The sequence below is a fragment of the Nelumbo nucifera genome, chromosome 4 (assembly GCF_055504915.1).
Source record: "Nelumbo nucifera cultivar China Antique chromosome 4, China Antique-T2T, whole genome shotgun sequence".
Taxonomy (NCBI): Eukaryota; Viridiplantae; Streptophyta; class Magnoliopsida; order Proteales; family Nelumbonaceae; genus Nelumbo; species Nelumbo nucifera.
This window is the reverse complement of record NC_142652.1, coordinates 59,010,263-59,031,310: the sequence shown is the minus strand read 5'-3', so window position 1 is coordinate 59,031,310 and position 21,048 is coordinate 59,010,263. Positions and strand designations below refer to the sequence as shown.

At 36.2% G+C, this 21,048-nt stretch overlaps 1 protein-coding gene across 2 annotated transcripts in view; it reads right to left on the bottom strand.

Annotated features, from left to right (window-relative positions):
- The window catches only part of LOC104613371 (myosin-1-like), a 54,073-nt gene that overhangs the window by 22,789 nt on the left and 10,236 nt on the right, over positions 1-21,048 (bottom strand). The window contains exons 2-16 of one of the 2 annotated variants that reach the window (XM_010281148.3): positions 15,338-15,442; positions 15,075-15,218; positions 14,826-14,976; positions 14,585-14,612; positions 13,401-13,566; positions 13,198-13,261; positions 13,062-13,075; positions 12,889-12,973; positions 9,174-9,277; positions 8,932-9,070; positions 5,386-5,504; positions 4,833-4,985; positions 4,648-4,737; positions 4,300-4,377; positions 3,259-3,417 (exon numbers count right to left, since the gene is read on the bottom strand). In XM_010281148.3, coding sequence (XP_010279450.2) covers positions 3,259-3,417; positions 4,300-4,377; positions 4,648-4,737; positions 4,833-4,985; positions 5,386-5,504; positions 8,932-9,070; positions 9,174-9,277; positions 12,889-12,973; positions 13,062-13,075; positions 13,198-13,261; positions 13,401-13,566; positions 14,585-14,612; positions 14,826-14,976; positions 15,075-15,218; positions 15,338-15,442 — 1,599 coding nt within the window. The remainder of the gene's footprint in view (positions 1-3,258; positions 3,418-4,299; positions 4,378-4,647; positions 4,738-4,832; positions 4,986-5,385; positions 5,505-8,931; positions 9,071-9,173; positions 9,278-12,888; positions 12,974-13,061; positions 13,076-13,197; positions 13,262-13,400; positions 13,567-14,584; positions 14,613-14,825; positions 14,977-15,074; positions 15,219-15,337; positions 15,443-21,048) is intronic. The other variant, XM_088903447.1, reaches the window with a different exon arrangement.

Here is a 21,048-nt window from a genome sequence, read left to right as displayed (position 1 = left end):
CATATGCTCTGGCAACATTAAGGAGTTGGGAGTAAGTTTCTTTCATAACATCCCATATCTCCTTAGCTGTCTTTGCCCACAAAAAATTCTGGCTAATATGAGGCTGCATAGAATTACACAGCCATGTCATAACCAAGTAGTTTTCTTGCATCCACTTGGTATATGTCGGGTCTCCCTTGGAAGGTTCTTTCATATCTCCCAGGAGGTACCCTAATTTACCTCTTCCACCAATAGCGATCATGGCTGATTGGGCCCATTCCAAATAGTTTGATCCATCAAACTTTACGGTCGTAATCTGACCACCCATCTCAGAAATACCACCATAACTGATGTTCCCAAGACTGCCTTCTGCCTGAATTTTAGACTCCATTTCTGTCAAGTCTCAAAATAGCACTTGAATCACCAATCACAATCAAAACAGTATAGACCTGATCTGTATTCTCAGTGTATGTGCACAAAACCGAAATAATTCTGATCTGAAACCAACTAGCCAACACAGCAGTAGCTGTCCGTAGATCTCTAACTCCCTTGAACTCTGAGAACAGCTTTAAAAAAAAACTGAAATGCTAGAGAAAGTTAGGGTTTTAATCAATCCTGAAAGGAAGCAATTCAGTTGCACAGTCCAAACTATATAGATGAGCTTGCAGTAAAGTTTTAATCAGTCCTGAAAGGAAGCAATTCAGTCGCACAGTCCAAACTGTATAGATGAGCTTGCAGTAGGGTTAATAAGAAACCCTAGAATCTGATCGGACCTACCAATAAACTTAGGAGTAGCTCTAGGTAAATCACAGGGTTCAGTCAAACACTAGGGCTTGCCGCGGATCACTTTCAAACCCTAGAGTAGAGAGAAACACAGTTCGGCTAGGGTTTGCTATAAAACCCTAGTGAATCGAAGAGAGAAAAAACTAGAATGGTTCGGCCTTTCCCTCTAGATAGGTCCAACCTATCTTCTCTGATAGAACTTCTCTTAAAAGTAAACAACTTACAAGGAAAAATTAGTTCGCTGCCTTCTAGGGTTACCTAAACCCTAGTCTTCTCTGATCCTTCCTGACCATCAACACTCTGCAACCCTAGCAAGTTTCCAACAGCTGCTAGCACCTCTGGCGATCTCCAAGAATTAGTCTGCGAACTCCTCCTTTTCAGCTTTCAGTCCTAGGGAATTCTCATGTAGTCGGCTGGTATTAGACTCACATGAAAAACCCTAACTTGGCTCTGATACCATGTAGGTTTTCAAGACTGCTATTCAGTCTTGACCACTAAGAGATTTCAGATTCGATGAGAAGAGAAAGTGAAGAAGAAGTAGAAGAAAGAGTAGTGAAAGAGCAGTAGAACACAAATTTTGAGAAGAACAGAATGTCAATATTCTGCCGCCGCCACTTTAAGTTAATATATATAGGTTATGCTAGTTACATGAAAGGACATATCTGCCCTTGGTGTTTACATCATAGCTGCTAACAAATAACAAACAATATAAAACTGAAACTAGAAATAACAGAATAGCAAAATAACCACAGCTGTGACTAAATACATTCTACCCTACGGACAGAGTGGGACCACAGCTGTGGGGCCCACATCAATGTTTAGGTGCCTCTCTTGGAAACTGGTAAAATACTAGCCTAGGCTTTCCATTGGGATCAGAATCATGAAATTTGGACAATAATTGGGTAAATTATCAGCAAGATGAATACAAAGTGAAAATTCATAGAATGATTAATACTTCTTTATTGAAGACATTTCAATAATTATAATAAGCTTCAAATTGTGCACTTTATCTGCTTTAGTTAGTTGTAATGATCAAAAGTACATTAGTTTTCATACATTTTGTATTGATGTAGCATGAACTAAATTAGGGGGAAATTTACTAAGTGGGAATTCTAGAAAACCAACCAGATGATCATTGGACTTCAAAAATAAAATTTAATATCAAGTTAAATTTGGGCTTGTACCAAACCAACCAGATGATCATTGATGAGTGTTGATCACTGAAATTATAAATCATTGAATAATTTTCATTACCTATTAAACTCTAGGATAAAGTTATTCCTGAAGAAGTCTAGGTCATTACTCATTAGTTAGCTTGAAGCCCAAAATTTCCATGAACAAAGCACATTTGAGTTAAAGACCTAGGTCAACATATTCCAAATCAACTATGCTGCATTTATTTGCAAACAAAATGGAATAATAGGAAGAAAAATCTAAAAGAAAATGACTTTCCATGGTTAAATTTTCTTTTGGTTGCACTCTTATTCTCTCCCAAAAGGTTGAAATAGAGGGAAAGAGAGATGTGTGAGGAAAGAAATGTGGTCCTCACTCTCCCACCCAGGCCTTTTAGGAATGCCAAACAAAAGAAAAGGTTGGTTGTTTCCTTGTCATGTATCCAACCCCATATAGTTTCTCTTTTTCTGATAGTTGGCCAACTCCATATAGTTGGGATAAGGCTTGAATGATGAAAATGAAGATGACAGTTGTTGCTTTGTCAACATTCACATTTGTTTTTATGAACAAAGAAAAAACCAAAAAACAAAAAGCAATTTAGTTCATTCATTCTCACTTTTCTATTTCTCTTTTGTTGCATCCCATTTTCTTTGCAACCAAATGTGGTTTTAATAAAAAGAATCACGTTTCAGAAGCATGCTTCAATCTGAGTGGTAATGGCTTGATAGAGACCAAACTTTACATGGCTGAGTAGAAATTTGTTGGTCTTGGATATCATTTATCAACTTGATTATTTAATGAGTTGGATTCAACATGGCATCTATATATTTGTTGAGGATTTAATCAGTTTTGTGCAGATTTAGCAGTAATCTTTTATATGTTTATTGTTTAGATAGGAAGTGGGGACCACAGCACTCTTGTTGGGCCCTTTGTTGATTGCCTTTTAAGTGTTTTATGCAGTTTTCGATGCTTGCCACCCTATAAGGGCATATTTGTCATTGTACACCACTTTATATTTTTAATATAAATACTAGTGAAGGGGGTGGCCAGATTAAGAGCTCTCTTTTCTCACTCAAACCTCTTCCTCTTCTTCTTCTTCTTTTCTCTTCTTCTTCTTCAAGAAAACATCTTTTCTTTTACAGATTTTTTGAGTCAGCAAGATCTCTACTATATTCAACCCAATGCAATTCATTGCTACTTCATTAGGTGTTCTGCTACATTCGTTGTAATATGTAACAGTTCTCATTGTCTATCTGATATGTACCTTAGATTTCCTCACAAAAAAAAAATGAAAACAGGGTCAGTTATAGATAAGATGACAACCTCCCCCGCATAATGAATGACAGTGAAAGCTTTGTCTCTTTCTCCTCTGAAACAGGAATTAGAATTCAGGTGCTGCTTAAGCTTGTTGGCAAATGTCAAGTCCGTTCCATTTGGAAAAGTTGATTCCTCATCCAATAGAGACAGTAATCCCAATGGTTTCTGCATAAAAATTCAAGGAGGGGAAATATTACAACACTGAACTAGAAATATCCAGGTATTCAATAGAAAAACTTCAAATGAAATGACAAGAATTATCACAAACAAAATGTATGATCTTATAAACTTACTCTCTCTTCAATCCAAGTTCATTGCTTACCCCTTTCCCCATGGGTAAATAGATGACATGAAGTAATGATAAAATAAAGATACAATGCAAACTCATCATATTCATTTACTTATTAGTGACTACCATGCAAACTCATCTATTTCTGTTGTAATTTTGTAATTTGTCCAGCCTTGGTTGTTTAACTGTTTTCCTCCTCGTATTAATTCTTTAGTTTCTCCTTCTATCTTACTTTACTATAAAATCTTCATTAGATAGTATCAATGGAGTCCTTAATTCTGTTATTTACCATCTTCATGTCCTCCTTTATCTCAGTATTCTTGTAACATATCTCTACCCAAATAACCATGTCTTTCTATTCAAAACCAGTAGGTCAAATTAGAAATTTCAATAGCTACAAAAATTTGTGGACGGCTATAAATTCACATACGGTATTGGTGTGATAAATCACACTTTCTGATATTTGTAGGTAGCAGAGAAGATCTAGAAACACTCTGTAACAACTGAAAACACAGTTCTTAACAAAAGAATGCAGTCAGCCACATATCTGCTGTGATGTGTCTGTAAACAGGTACATGGAGACACTATGGATAATGGAATGATACTACTTTTCTTTCTCACAAACTTGAAGAAAAGCTCATATTCACTCCTCACTAAGTACTACATAGTCCTATTATAATAAAAGAATCCATCAATACACTTATTAGACCAATCAATGGCATTATTTCTATACAAGTAATCATTAATTAGCTACTCACCTTCTCAAAAAGATTTAGACAATCTTGGTTGTCTTCAAATTCAACCTTTGCCCAGTCAATGCCATCTTGGATGTATTCCTGAAAGAAAAATTTAGATTAGCATTCATAATTTAACCATATATGCCCTACCATTGCCACTGTTGTTCTGTAACATGAGAAAGCATCTTTTGGAGTAAAAACATTGTAGCTTTTATAAAGATCAAACCACTCCAGTGTAATGAGTACTGGTATTTTTTCTTCTGTAGGAACTCTTTGAAGTATATCTCTACTTAAAAAACAACAAACTTCGTGATTAGATGCAGATCACCATTCACCAGTCAATATAAAACAAAGAACCATACTGCTTACCTCCTGCTCTAACTTGAATAAATGGCGGTTAAAGTGTTGTTGCAATCTTTCATTGGCATAATTTATGCAAAACTGCTCAAAACTATTTTTCTGCAAGAAAAAAGAAAGGGTAAAAGAAAATCATACTTTGAATAAATACCTTTATACATTAAAAAATAATCAACATAAAAAATACATGAACTCACATCAAATGATTCAAAGCCATAAATATCAAGAATGCTGATGAATCTTCCTGTACGCCGCTTGCTTACTTCTAATGATGTGTTTATTCGTTCAACCAGCCAGTCAAACAAACAAGCATAGAGTGATTTAGCCAATGCATCTCTGGTGTCAATTGCCTAAAAAATAGGAACTAGTTAGAGAAATTTATACCTACTATATAAGAAAAAAGTATACAGACACTTGCAAGAATCCATCGATGCATAAAGTGGTACTTGTGATGCTTATGCACAAGGGTGAGACCCTTTTAGATGGTCTCCTCCAAGTTTTAAGCCTGATTGGTTGGTCCTACCAACCACTTTATCACATATTTTTAAGGTCAAGATTAAAAAATGATGTGCATTCAAGATCAGGAATTCTTAGAATGCATGATCACGTATATAGCAAACAGTTTCCTATTAAGGAACCATTTGACTGGAGGAACTAGTCCCTTGGCACAGTTCATGCTTACTTCTTCCATTGCTAGACCACTTTGTGCAAGACAGATCAAATAGACCTTCTCCATAGAATTCTTGTTACCTGAGATAGTGTAAGCTTTTGGACAATATTATCATTGCCAACTCTCATTTTGCGAGTTGATAAAGCTAACTTTAATTCCCCCACATTGCATCCAATTAATTTGGCAACAACATTTAGACCTGAAAATAAAATTTTTCCATCATTTGGAACTCCAAATGAGCAACAACAAAATACCAATAACATATGGTGCATGTTAAAAGCAAAATCATTTTCTTAGTTATTCTAATTCAGCAAGTACTCAAAATATGGTGCCTATGTAACAATGATACTCAATTTTCAAAATCAAGCAAGCCATGCTACTATGCTAGATACTTTGTTATCACTACTATTAGGTACATTCAGGCCCTTCATATTTGAAATGGGTTTATACGCATGACATGATATTGTTCATTGAGATTAGAATATAATTCAGCATCCTCAATATATTTCTAAATTATAACTTGATAACAAGGTTTTTAAAACCGACCCAGAGAACGAACCGGTCAGGGGTCCGGTTCCCAAGTCGAACGGTCCGATCGTTCGAACCAAATGGTCGGCCCATTCTGACAAAAAAACAAAAAACGGTCAAAACCATTCGAACGGTTAAACGCTCGGGTCAGCGATTTGCTGACCAAAATCAACAGTTTTTTGGGAAAAACGAAACCGGTCACCTAACTGGTTCCCAGTTTTTCCGGTCCAACCATCCAGTCCAGTCCGGTTTTGAAAACCATGCTTGATAATGATCCAGATCTTTCCATATCTCTTAAAGAGTAGAGAAATAAGATGCTAAGATTTTGTCCCAGTGGGGAAAATCTGAAATATCTTGTCAAAGGTGGTATATTCTTGTAATAATTTTTGCTAAGAATGTATCCATAACTCCATACAAAATTTGAGGAACAATGAATGTGCTAATATCAAGGAATCACAAACCTTAGCTGATTGTAGATGCATAGAATAAAGAAACCACAACATAATGCTAACTTGCTAAGAATACTTTCGTTCCTTTTTGTCATAGTAGGATCCTAATCCTTAGTTGTGTGAGCTTGCATGCTTCCATAGTTCGTAAGATGTGTGATATGCAGTGAAATTTCCCCGAAATCTCTCCATTTTGCTAGGTCGCGCAATATGCAATTTTCCAGGAATCATTTCTTTCCTAATATCTCTGATATTTTACCAATATGTTGACGATATTCCAAATTTTATTGATAATATATTAAGGTTTAAATTTTTAGAATATTATAAAAGCTTTTCTGATATTCCCCTTAAATCAGTATAATTTGCTTAAAATCTTTTCCTAAAAGAACCAATGGAGGAATTGCTGATAGGATAATTGGCTTATTATTTTTATATGATTCACTTACCAAGTCAATATAATTCAAAAGAAAGAAAAATGCATGTAATTACAAAAGAGGATTCTTAATCTAATCAAAACATATAATAACAAAAAAAAAAACAAATATCAAAGTGGGAAGTAAATGAAATACTTAATGAAGAGAAGATGGCTAAAAGACTAAAAAGGAGACAAAGATAAAAATGCCTATTAATGTCTCTTAACTTTCTCCTATTTCATTTATACAGTTCTTTGATGTGGTTTTTTGAGCCTTAATTGAGCAATTATACTTCTAACAATTCCCTAAAGGTTTATTAACTGATTCCATGTTTCTAAAAAACTTCCCTAACTTTTAGATTTTCCAAATATCTTAGCAAGTTAGCGAAATATCTCTGAAATTTCCCCATCTCTACACGGTGAAATGTCCATTGGTATCAGAAATATGAAACATGCACTCTTCCAGTTAGATTTCCAAACTTCCTACATTCACAATTTCATGATATATTGTTATATTCAAGAAATTTGTACCACCCAACCTAACAGTAATAATTTTTAAATTCAGTTTATTACCTAGGGTGCTCCTTGTTATTCAATTCCTGAAATTCCTAATCCTAACCTAACAAAGCACTAGCTGACCTTGTGTCCTTGTTAGGATACACATTTCCACCACTAGAAATCTACTCAGGTGACTAAACTGATACAGCAACTGAAGTGGAAAAGACATGCTAGTCCTTAAAACGTATCACAGACCTCCTGAACCACAAAACAAATCAAATAGATCCTAACTTCACTAGAAATCTTACCACCTGAAATTTCTCCTAGTTCATCTACTTTGTCTCCTCTAAAACATGACCAAAGTGGACTAGATCAAAAAAGGAGAGAAAGAACAACATGGAAACTATGATACCCTGATAACAAACACAAGGTTGACAAATAATGTGAGAAATTTCAAATTTTAGTGTAAATTTCATCCAATACCATGTCTCACTATGTCTTTGATGTATCTGTGTAATATAGCATGGATTAGGCAGTAAATATTTGTTTTCTTTCAAACTATAAACCATAAAATCCAAAAAAAAGGGAAAAAAAAAACTTGATCAATGATTTGGTTCTGCATGAAAAGCAAAGACCATAAATCCTACTCTACCAGAATGCTTTTTGCTTCAAGTTGAGCAGAGGCTGAATGTATCCCTAGTGATGTTATCTCTATCCCTACAGGCTGCTGATTCCAGTACGGTGCAAAGATTGCAGAAAACAGCAGATAAAAAGAACCTATATCCTGTTGTGAATATGGATTGTTTGGGATGCAGGGCTAGTTTGGTCATTGTTACTGGTTCTAAAATTTCCTAATAAAAGGCATAGTGAGTGATTTTATCATATACATAAGTTTTCTCTCATTATGTTATGGCTCTCTTTGAATGCTTAGATGGATGTGTGGTAAAACTAGAAAAGACAGGATTAGAAGTGAAGTCATACAAAGGAACCTAGGAATAGCTCCAATAGGTAATAAAATGAGAGAGAATATTGAGATAGTTTGGTCATGTGCAGAGAATACCATCTACAGAACCTATTAGAAAAAGTGATCTGTTACAAGTTGAAAGGGCTAGAAGAACTAGGGGCAGACCAAAAAGGACTTGGGTGGAAGTAATAAGAAATGACTTGAGCTACTATAATTTAACAATGGATATGCCACTGAACGGAATGTAATGGAAAAATAGAATTCATGTAGCTAACCCCATATAGTTGGGGCAAGGGTTAGATCATGATAATGATGCAACTCTCTCTTCTACTCTTCTCTCTATCTCTTAAATCTTGACAAGTAACAAATGGGGTTGGCTACATTTGTTAACTGAACGGAATGTAATGGCAAAATAGAATTCATGTAGCCAACCCCGTATAGTTGGGGCAAGGGTTAGATGATGATAATGATGCAACTCTCTCTTCTACTCTTCTCTCTATCTCTTAAATCTTGACAAGTAACAAATTCTGCTTTTATACCAACTATACTGAAAGGGTCAATCCATAGAGGGAAAAAAGAAGAAAGAAGAGAAAAAAAGAGAAGGTAAGTGTGCACAGGTTTGGAGAGAGAATAGTTCTTGAACCATCAATCCCATATATTTGCAATCATACTTAACTCTAATAAAGTTACATCCCATTATGCATATATATACCAGTACAATTTATTGTAACTTTTGACATTGGAACTTTGCCTGAACTAGCTTCCAGAAACTTCTTACCTTCGTCAACCACTGCTTCAACATGGTTTTCATTGTCAATTACAGTAAAGGAGATATTACCCAACCACAAGACAGCAGCAAGCATTGCAAATACACTATTTTGATCCTCTTTGCTAATGTGAACAATATAGAGAGCTTCCTGGAAAGAGTGACATTAATGTTATCAAGACAACAGCACACAAGAATTAAACAAAAATTGCTGATTTTAGAAGTTAGAAGATGCAGGTTATAAGTCAAAGTACCATAACAATGCGAAAACGTTCAGCATCATCAACCCCAGGAATAGAAAAACAATTGCTTTGTTTCAAATATTTATATTCACTTGCCTTCTTCAAATGCAATTTTTCTGCAGTAGAGAGTGAAAAAGAATATGCAAAAGAATGTTAATGTAATTAGTGACATATAAATAGAATCTTACTGGATGAGAGTTTCAAAATTTCTGAGATATCCAACAATCCATTAAATTTTATAGAATAGTGATATTAAAGAGGCCAAATAGAAAGTTAAATTGCCTCTGTACAAACCAAAAATATTCTTAATCATATCCCTTTGGAACTTGCCTACAAATATTCTCCCTTTAGTGTCTCCTCTGCTTTAGGTCTGGAGAGTAGGTTTGCATATGGACCAAGAGTCCATAGGCTTGCATAGAGGGAAACTACTATAGTTGTGGGGGAATGTGGACACTATGTTTGCCTTATGGATATAGACCTAAAGCCAACTAGTACTGTATCATGAAACCTTCACATCACTTGTGCCATCATTAACATAAGCCTACTTCAGTCGGCATTATTTATAGATGTAGGAGTTATGACTATTTATGCTTTACTTTATTATCATTGTTTTCTTCACAAAGGTAGAATATGGAGACACATCACACATCAGAGTTGGCTCAGTCAAACATATAACCAGGGTTTCCCCAAAACTTGATTTAGTCATAGTTGGTCCAAGTTATATTTGCACTTTTGCAGGAGAGACATCCTACCAGCACCAGAATGTTATCTTGAAAAATGGAAACCTAGGAAGTGTGACATAAAAAATGTATTATTTCCTTCGACAATTTGAAAGAACAGTTCAGAGTATTTTAGATTCCTTTCAAAGTGAAGCAATACAAAGAAATAAAATACAGCATAGAGTGCTTCCAACAGTATACAATACATACAAAATGTTCTTCAAATCATAATGTATCATAAATTGTATGGGTAATTACTTAAAGTACACCCGGACTATCTGACAAATACTTAAAGACACCTGGAATTTAAAAACCTACTTAAAATACCCCTGAACCCCTGAACTTTTGGAAATTCACTTTCCGTTATGTCTTGCCATTAAATTAGACAAAAAGACTATATTGTCCATAATTATTCTTCAATTTTCAAAATATGTAAGAACAACTCTTTTTGCCTTCTCTTCAAGTTTTCAAAATATACCACACCAGAATCCACATTCCCAACCAATTGCAATGAAGAGAGAAGAATCAAAGGACGGCCTGCACTAGATCCTCTTCCTCTGTCTTCTTCTTCTTTCTCATCCCACCTTCTACATTCACTTCTGACTTTGCTTTCTGCATCTAAGAACAGAGTACCACCATTCTCATCGAATCCCCCTATTAGTCATTGCCCGATCACTCTCTTACATTGCCTGCCATTGGTCTCCTCCCCACCTCTGTTGATAGCAATGGAGCGCTTTCCACCAATAACCTAACTAGCCATTAACACTTTTCTTTAGCATTGTGCTGCAGCTAGGTCCCTGTAAGCCTATTGGTCAATACTGACAATTCTTTTTTTAATCATGTTATTTGAAGATTCTCTGATTCTATCTATCTCTGTGGTTATCTCTTTCTTTGCTACTTTTTGTTTTATCCCATTTATTATTTTGCACCATGCTCTATTTCTTTTGAATTTATTCATTTCTTTCTTAATTGTCTCATTGTATCTACATAGGTTGACGGTCCATATGTCTTCTGCTTTCACTTGTACTTTTTCTCTTTTATCTCATTCCATTCAAAGTTCTGGAAGTCATTAAAGTACGTAATGCGGTGAATTCATACTTTTGATTACTCAAGCCTAAGATAACTAGGACTTGAATCTTGGATCTGGGCTCCAGAGACTTGAAAATGAGATAGAATGAGATGGGATCTTCACTCAAATCCAACCATTTCTATTTCTATTCCCCCTCCATTCAGTTCATTCCAATTTGAAAACTCCCCCTTTATCTAATACAAGTAGTTGAGATCAATGGGAACACAAAAAATAAACAGGAAAATCACACAAAGAATAACCAAAGGAGGAAGATAGAAAATGCAATTAACCAACAACATGCAACTAAACCAAATCCTGAACTGAGAATGTAAGTCACCACTCCCTTCACATATCCTCTCTCTCCTTGGTTGTTTGGGATTCAACAAACTGCAGATTAGTCAACATCTGCCTCCGGAAAATGGGACAACCAACACCAGGAGTATCTGTTACATAGTAATGTCCATAAACAATACTACCACCGCCCCATGAATCTCCACTGCGTGTGTCTGGTGAACATAACCTCCTCTGCAATATTCAATGAATATACCACTGATAAGTGATTTCTCTTATTCTAAAATAATAAGGGAGTCTAGTTTCAGAAGAGCAGTTTAGAGAAGAAAAGGGCAAAGCTATGTGTTCCTTAAACTTGATTTCATTGGTTGAATTGGAACACATCAGCCTGGGGGACTGTCTACACAATTGAGTTAGGATGATTGGACGGACTGAGCTCAACCGCTGCAAGTGTCAACGGGAAGTTGCCTCAGCCTAATGGTGGTGAATGCCTAGTGCTGTCATTGGAGCTGGTAACATAGACCTTTGTGCCTTTCCAACCATATCTGACCCAAATTGGCAGTCTATTAAATGCAAGAACAAATTCGGTTTGTTATTGATAGAGGTAAGGTCAGTGGGGACTGGTCTGGTGAGGGAAATTTGGGTTTTTGAAAAATTAAATGTGTCACATGTAAATGGAATCTGACAAATAATTAATGGAGGAGTAGTATGTATCATATTACATCATTCTATAAGGGCACTTTAAGTAGGTTTTTAAATTCCAGGGGTTGTTAAGTATTTGTCAGATAGTTCAGGAGTACTTTAAGTAATTAACCCTAAATTGTAAAGTTTAATCAAATCAAATAATGAAATAATAGATCATATCATACATTGTTATTTCTGTTTTTTACAAACTTGTCAAAAAAATAAAAATAGATATTATTATATTATTATATTATTATATAGAAAAGTGATCCTTTTTTTGAAAGTTAAAAGTGATCTTTCCTACTTTTAGTTCATATCCACTATCTATGTACCAAAAAAAAGAGAGTTTACCACTTTTACACTAGACGTCTAAGAAAAAGAGATTTTACAACTCTTTAACCTACATATGATGAACTCGATATTGTTTCTAAAGAGTGCTAAATAATCTAAATAAATCATTTTCTAGTTTTTTTTTTGTTTTTTGGAAAATAAAATCATTTTCCAGATAAGGGCTTTAAAAAAACGTTTCCCTTGACAAAACTAAATAGAAACAAAAAATGACAAAGTAGAGAACTAATTCTTAACTGAATTCATTTGAATCACACACACCATATAAACTGTAAGATGGATTCAAAGAAAAATCACGTAAGAACTGATTTCTTACAAGTTGAAGGGACTAGAACAGCAAGGGATAGACCAAAAAGGTCATGGGTAGAAGTAGTAAGAAATGATTTAAGCAGCAATAATTTAACTACAGATAGGGAATTAAACAGAACAGATTGGCGAAACAAGATTAGCGTAGCTGACATCATATAGTTGGGATAAGGCATGGATGATGATGATTATTCAAAAATAATAGTAAGATTTTTAAAGAAAAGGATTCAGACATAAGAATCAAGTTGAAACTCGTGGAATTCACGATTTCATGAATCATATCAAAAACCATAAGATTTTGATAGGATACCTCTAAGTGCTTGAGGAGCTCCAGCACAAAGCTGATAAAATATATGATATGATCTTTCTCCCTCTGCACACTGAACCACTCTTGACTGCTCAAAACACATGTAATTGAATTAATGAAGATACAAAAACATTAGACAACACATTATTGATATAACAATTTGCAAGAGGAAATACCTTTTCAAGTAAAACTGCATGGAAAACGACCAATTAGGCAGGAGTAGAACAAACATGAAACTAAAGGTCAATATCATTTTCAATAGAAAGAATAAAGGAAACATTGTCAACTCGAGCTGGAAACAAGTGATCTTACAAGTCTGAATTTTGGCACCAGAAATTTTCCCAGTTTCACTAAAGTGAATTTCAATCAACTTCCCCTGCACCATTCAGTCAAAAGTCAAAATATAGGTATTTATAGACCAAGAGACCAAAGAACAAACATTCGATGTAGCCTTGAACAAAACAAGTCGATACAAAGCAAACTTTTGACTCAATTGAAAGGAATAGATAGCTTACAAAACGACTTGAGTTGTCATTTCTTGATGTTTTTGCATTACCAAAGGCTTCCAATATAGGATTAGTCTTCAATACTTCGTTTTCTATTCCACTACCTCCTCCAAGTGCAGCTAAATATTGCATAGCTATCTTTGCTGTTTCAGTTTTCCCTGCTCCACTTTCACCACTGGAGAAATGGATGGCATAGCATTATTATTATCAAATCACACAGATCAATGTGATAAAACAGACAAAGAAATAGCCTAATAAATCTATAACCATTTAAAGGGCAGCTCAGTCCACGAGGCTCCCACCAATGGGGGGTCTGGCAAGGGATAGATGCACACATTGTTTAAAATGTCCCTAATTTCCCTAATATTTCCATGGCATATTTCCATTTTCATGGGTAGTGATACAAAATTTCACAGGAATCGACATATTCCCCAATGAACACTACCAGTACTATGGAGTACAAGAGATAGCTTCCACGACATATTTCCATTTCTACTTCCATGGGTAGCAACATGAAATTTTAGTATTTACTAGAATCAACATATTCCCTAGTGAACAATACCAGCACTATGTGGAGTCCAAGAGATAGTATTATAACATAAGTTAGTGACGATATTGTAGATATGTGAAGTAACAATGTTATTGTCCACCTAACTTACATGATGACTACTTTGAGCTAGCTCAATATTCATTTCAAACATGAAATTGAATATTAGTTTTTCGTTTGTGTAATAGATTATTTGGTTGTCTATTACAACCATTTACATTTTCTCTGAGTTAAAAATTTTGCTTTAACTCACTCTATCATGAAGTTCTGAATCTTAAGGTTTATACGGCAACTTCAAAACGTATTCTTTTGTCTATAACCTTTTTCTTAGCTTTATTTAATGATTTGGAACAAGATAATAATTTAAAAAGGTGTGCCTATGCTTCTTTTGTCATTTCATAAAATATCATTCTATATTTTGCATATTTTACAATGTTTTTTTTCCACCATGACTATGATTTTTACAATTTTTCCATACGATATTTCCAACATGGTTTCTTATATTTGGATGACCGGCATTTCCACCCACATTGGCATTTTAAACCTTGGTAAAATAGATACTATTATCATGCATTTCTTTATCAAATACTTTCAAAATTAAAATAGAAAACTGAAAACAACATGGAAAAATGAGATTTCTACCAACCTTATAATGATAGATTGATTTACTTCATCTGCACAAGAAAAAGGTGACAACAAGCATCATAAGTCATAAGAAATTCAAGGGAACAGACTCCAAAGTCAATAAAATAAGTAAATTGATAGGCATATATGACAGAACCTCTCTGCCCTTTCATGTGTGATTTTGGACAGGAGAAAAATGATAATGAAATAAATCCTAGCAATGTATGTACTGAAAGATCAATACCAGTAATAAGTTAAAATACCTCGTATCATTTCCCTAATGGCAGTATCTGCAATTGCATACACATGTGGACTCTCCACGGATTTACGCCTATATGCTTCAATATAATCATTTCCATATAATGGAACTTCTTTAAAAGGATTGATAGCAACCAATACTGGTCCCGCTTTTGTCTACAGTAAACATAGATATGATCCCACAAACATTTTAGAGAGGTGATACAGTTAGCAGAAAATTAAGAGATAATCATAAATTAGAAACAAATACTCACATAGATCATATCTTGAGCATATCTAAATTGAAGATTGTACAATACAGATGGCTCATTTAAATAGCTAAGCTGCATCAGATCATCTACACCATCAAGTATATCAGGATTTGCAGGTAATAGACTTTCTACATTCACCTTCAAAACCTGTGGAGAAATAAAAATGAGATGGATGGATATGGTAAATAGTACATTAGTGCAAACTTTATAGAATTTGTTTTTACAAGTAAATAAAATATTTACAAAAATTAAGTATTGCTGCTTACTTTTCCATCAGGAAGTGAAATAACAGTCTCAGCTCCAGAAGTTGATAATATCTTCCCCAGTGCCCAATCACCATTTGGAAATTGACACCATGTTCGAAGCTTCTTCTGAAACGATAAACCTCAACATTTAAGTAGTGCCAATCAATGGAAAATATACCAATTAAATCTAACTAATATCATCATTTTATGGAACAATCTTCCTGCAATTCATGACAAGAAACTGGAATGTCTCTAATGAAAGTAACTGCAAGAGATTGTCATTAACAGTATGGTTTTAAAAATGGTATTATCCATGTTGGCACATAGAGTTCCTTTCCTGGGGGCTCCTTTGAAGGAGCTCAAAACACTCTTTGTTACTTCCTTATGTGGCTTTCTAGGCTAGTACATGTACCAACTAATCACACTCATAACTAGACAACATCAGGTCTTATCAAACACAAGTAGAGGAGCCTTCCAACTAATCTTTGGAACACTCCTCTATCAGGAGGAACTTCACCTTGATCTGCACACAAATTATGGCTTGAATCAATAGGAGTGTCTACTAGTTCCACACCTAACTGTCCTATTTCTTTCTCTAAGTCCAGACTTACAAATCTAAAATGATCAATAGAGTGCTATATTGAAGGAGAGTTTTTGGCAAAGGAGTATTATCCTTAATCAGCCTGCTCAATCCCTTTATTATCTCCTTAATATAAAAATTAGTAAAATTACAATATCGACCTCACACCCACTATGTGTTTATTTCCTCAGTAAAATTTCATACAACTTTGGTCTTACAATTACTTTCATTAATAAATCAATTAAATGACTGTTAGTGATTACAAAATGCAATTATATCCCATGAGCTTCAACTTTGTCCTTGCTGATATACTGATCAACTTTTATATGCTTTCTGCAGTCATGTTGGATTGGATTGTGTGTAATGTTGATGCCTGACATATAGGAAGAAACAACTTCAAACACCATAGGTATCATCAATAGGTTCAGTTTTTAGGATAACCACATATGGTGCAAAATTCAGATTTTCCATTGAAAACATTGACATCTTTAAGTGAGAAGATTTTATGTGAACTTTGTTGAGTTGGGCCGATTTCTAGTTATTGGGACCAGTTGTTTTGTTCTTACTTTAAGTTGTTAAGTTAGGAAGTTGTTGGGCTTTAGACCCATTAGTTTATGCTTTTTAAGTTGTGACTCTTCAGCTACTTTAGTAGCCGCCCTACTAAGGGCATTCTTGTAATCTTTCATTCTTTTAAGTTAAGTATAAAATATAATGAGGGGTTGGCGGCCAGAACTAATTCAATTCTGATTATCATCCCACTCTTTCTTTCCTCTCTTTTCTTCTCTACTGCTGAAACTCTTCATCTTCTTCTTTCTCTTCACAAGGAATTCATCCTGATTTACAAACAGTGATTTCTACTTGGTATCAGAGCAAGGTCGAAGGTTCCTTGAGCTGTTTTCTCATGCAGCCCTAGATTGGCCGACTGCATGGTGATTTAAGAGGTTGGATCAAAGATCTCAGGTAAGCCCAATTTTTGGATTTTTGGTGAATCTGTTTTGCCCTGTAGCTAGTCTAGGATTTCTCATCAAAATCAGGAAAAACTGGAGAAAGGGGGAGAGTCCCGTTTCTGTTGGACTCTTCAATTTTAACCTAGGAAGTGGCGCCCTAATTTTTTAGGGTTCCTTGGAGTTTTCTGTAGGGAGCGGTTCAAGTCCTGCCTGATTTGGAGGTTTCTGGAGAGAGCGGCTGCCTCTTCGCTCTCTTCTCCCGTCCTGTAGAAAAGGAATCTTTTGTGGGAGGACCATCTAGGGCACCAGAAAGGTGTCATTGGTTCCAAAAGTGTTTCATTTGATCTTCTTGCATATTGCAGTAATTTTCTTTGCATCTTTTGAGAAGTATGGAGGGTCACGGAGTTGAAAACAAGCCCGGGAGTAAAATGAAACCAGTGGAAGGAGGTGTTGGAGACCTTTTCGGGGCTGGGACCATTACTATAGTTAAGTTGGATGGTTCGAATTACTTAGAATGGTCACAATCTACAAAGATGGCCATTGGTGCTTGTGGGAAGTTAGGGTATATCATTGGTGAAGAAGTGAAACCCGAAACTAACAACTCCCAGTGGGTACAGGAGAATTATATGGTGATGACTTGGCTGTGTAATTCCATGTTGCCCCATATAAGTAAAAACTTTTTATGGGCAAATACAGCTAAGGAAATATGGGATGGGGTTGCAGAAACCTATTCACAGAGGGAGAATGTTGCTAGGACTTATTAATTGAGAAATCAGATTATTGCTACAAGGCAGGGAGATAGACCTATTGCAGTTTACTTTTCAGCCCTTAAAACCTTGTGGCAGAAGATTGACCATTTAGAAACATTTGCTTGGGAAACCACTAAGGATGCAACTGCCTACTAGAAAAAAATTATGGGTTTGTGTCAAGGGAGGAGAGCAGGAGAAATGTGATGATGAAAAATTCTAGGTTTGATCAGTCAGCCATGGTTAGTACTGTGAGACCTAAACAAGGTGGAGACCGGGGTGGCAGTGAGATCAAGAAGGAAGACAAAAAAGATTTTATCTGTGACTATTGTAAGAAGCCTAAACACACAAGAGATACTTGTTGGAAGCTTCATCCACATCATGCCGAATATACTCAAAAATAAGAAGGGAAATGCTCACATGACAGTCACTGGTGACATTCCGGCCCCTCCTACTACAGCTGCTCTGGAGTCTGTTGCAGCTGCTACAGTAAGGGCCAAACTTGAGAGGTATAGGCAGTTTCTGAACCAGTGGGATACAGCCAGCTCTAATTCAGCAATAGGCGGACAGCAAGGTACAGGTGGTTCTAGTGGAGTTCACTCTACTTCCTTTGCTCACATAGGTAGTTCACATGCCACTGCAAATTATGTTTCTACTTCAGGTAAGGAGGAACCTCCTTGGATTATAGATTCTGGAGCCTCAGAGCACATGACCCATAGCTCCACTATTTTTTTCCTCTTACCAGCTTTGTTCTAGCAGAGACAGGGTCTCTACAGCTAATGGATCTCGTGTTTCCATTGCTGGGAAGGGGTCTGTCAAGATTAGTGATTCCATTCCCCTTCCCTCTGTCCTTCATGTTTCCAGATTGAGCACTAATTTGTTATCTGTTAGTAATTTGATTAGGAACCTGAACTGTTCAGTAATTTTTTCTCCTGGTCATTGTATCTTGTAGGATCTGGATTCAAAGAGGACTATTGAGAGTGGTCGTAAAGTGAATGGAATCTACCTCCTGGATGTCCTTCCTCCTCATCAGAGTCATCATGTCAACAGGGATAGTGAGTCAGGGTCTGTGGGTCAGATTATGCTTTGGCATAATCCTTTGGGTCATTTGCCTTTTTCTTCTTTGAGGCTTTTGTTTCCAAAGCTATTTGAGTCTATTAGTTTGTCAAGTTTGGAGTGTGAAGGTTGTCAACTTGGAAAGCATTGTAGACATTCCTTTAAAGCTAGTAATAAAAGGTGTTCTTCTTCTTTTGATGTTATTCATTCTGATGTGTGAGGACCTTATCATGTTCCTTCTATGGGTGGTTATTGATATTTTCTCTTATTTGTGGATGATTTCTCTCGATATTCTTGGGTTTACTTGATGAGATCCCGAGATGAGGTACCATCCTTGGTAAGGCAATTTCATCAGATGGTACTAACACAGTTTGGAAAACAAATAAAGGTGTTCAGATCAGACAATGCCAGAGAATATTTTGAAAAACACCTTGCTTCATATCTGTTAGAATATGGTGTTGTCCATCAGAGCAGTTGTTCCTACACTCCACAGCAGAATGGTGTTGTAGAAAGGAAGAATAGACACATTGTTGAGATTGCAAGAAGCATATGATCACATCTACAGTTTCAATTCGGTTTTGGGGTGATGCAGTTCTCACAGCAATATATTTGATTAACAGGGTGCCTTCTCGTATACTTGGATTCAGCACCCCATTCAGTCTCCTTTTTCCTGAAGGGGAGATGTTTCATATTCCTCTCAGGGTGTTTTGGTGTGTCTGCTTTGCACATATCCTTGGTCCTCACCGCTTGAAGCTTGACCCGAAGGCAAAGAAGTGTGTCTCCCTTGGATATGCAGAAAATCAGAAAGGATACTACTGCTATGATCCAGTCTCTGGGAGTCGGTATGTTACTATGGATGTCACTATTTTGAGTCCACATACTTCTTCTCGAAGAATCCTTCTCAGGAGGAGTGTTTTGGGGAAGTGAGTGAGAAGTCTATCCCTCTCCCAGTTCCAGTCCCTATGTCCACTCCTATGCGTGATCCTCCTGTGTCTCCTACCTTACCACCTCCCTTGCATCCTGCTTCTCAGCGTTACTTACGATAGAGACTTCACAGAGAGGTTGATTCCACTGCAACATAACTCACATCACTTCTTGTCAGTTCCTTGGACACTCCAGATTCAGTTGACACGGATTCAGGTATTCCTCTTGATCCCTCTACTGTTTCAGTTCCCATTGATTCTACTAATCCCGTTACAGATAACCTGGACCTTCCTATTGCCCTCAGAAAAGGGAAGAGAAAGTGTACTGCTCATTGTATTTCATAGTATTTATCCTACAGTGGACTTTCTCCTTCCTATCATGCTTTTCTTTCCTCTCTTGACTCTATGTCTATACCCAAGGGTGTCAGTGAGGCTCTCTCCAAACCTGAGTGGAAGACAGCTATGTAGGAAGAGATGGAAGCTCTAAGTAAGAATCAGACATGGGAGATTGTGGACCTACCAGAGGGCAAGGAGACTGTTGGATGCAGATGGGTTTACACAGTAAAATATAAGGCAGATGGAAGTATAGAAAAGTACAAGGCCAGACTTGTTGCAAAAGGGTACACACAGACCTATGGCATTGACTACTTAGAGACCTTTGCACCAGTTGCAAAGATGACCTCTATTCGGATACTTCTTTCTCTTGCTGCCACATACTCTTGGCCACTGTTTTAACTTGATGTGAAGAATGCTTTCCTAAATGGGAATCTGCAAGAGGAAGTGTATATGGATCTTCCTACCGGCTTCTACAGTGATGTTGAAAAGGGAAAGGTAATGCAGGCTTAAGAAGTCACTTTATGGCTTGAAACAATCTCCCAGAGCATGGTTTGATAGGTTTAGGAAGGCCTTGGTTGCTATTGGATACACTCAGACTCAATCCGATCATACCTTGTTTGTGAAGCAAAGGGGATCCTTTGTGTCAGTCATAATTGTTTATGTGGATGATATTGTTGTCACAAGGAATGACCTAGGTGAGATTGATTGTCTGAAGAAGAATCTACACAAAAAATTTGAAATTAAGGATCTTAGAGAACTTAGATACTTTTTAGGCATTGAAGTTGCAAGATCAAAACATGGAATTTTTATCTCTCAGAGGAAGTATGTCTTGGATCTTCTTCAAGAAACAGGGAAGTTTAGAACAAATGCAATCAGTACTCCTATTGATCAGAATCACATAACTAATGCATCAGAAGGTGAGCCAGTAAAGGACATTGAGAGATATCAGAGACTTGTGGGTCGGCTGCTATACTTGTGTATAAAAAGACCAGATATTTCCTATGCAGTAAGTGTGGTAAGTCAATACATGCATGCTCCACGAGTCCAGCATTGGGAGGCTGTTGACAAGATTCTTGCTTATCTGAAAGGACACCCAAGCAGAGACATATTGTTTGTTGATCATGGACAGTTGAAACTAGAGGCA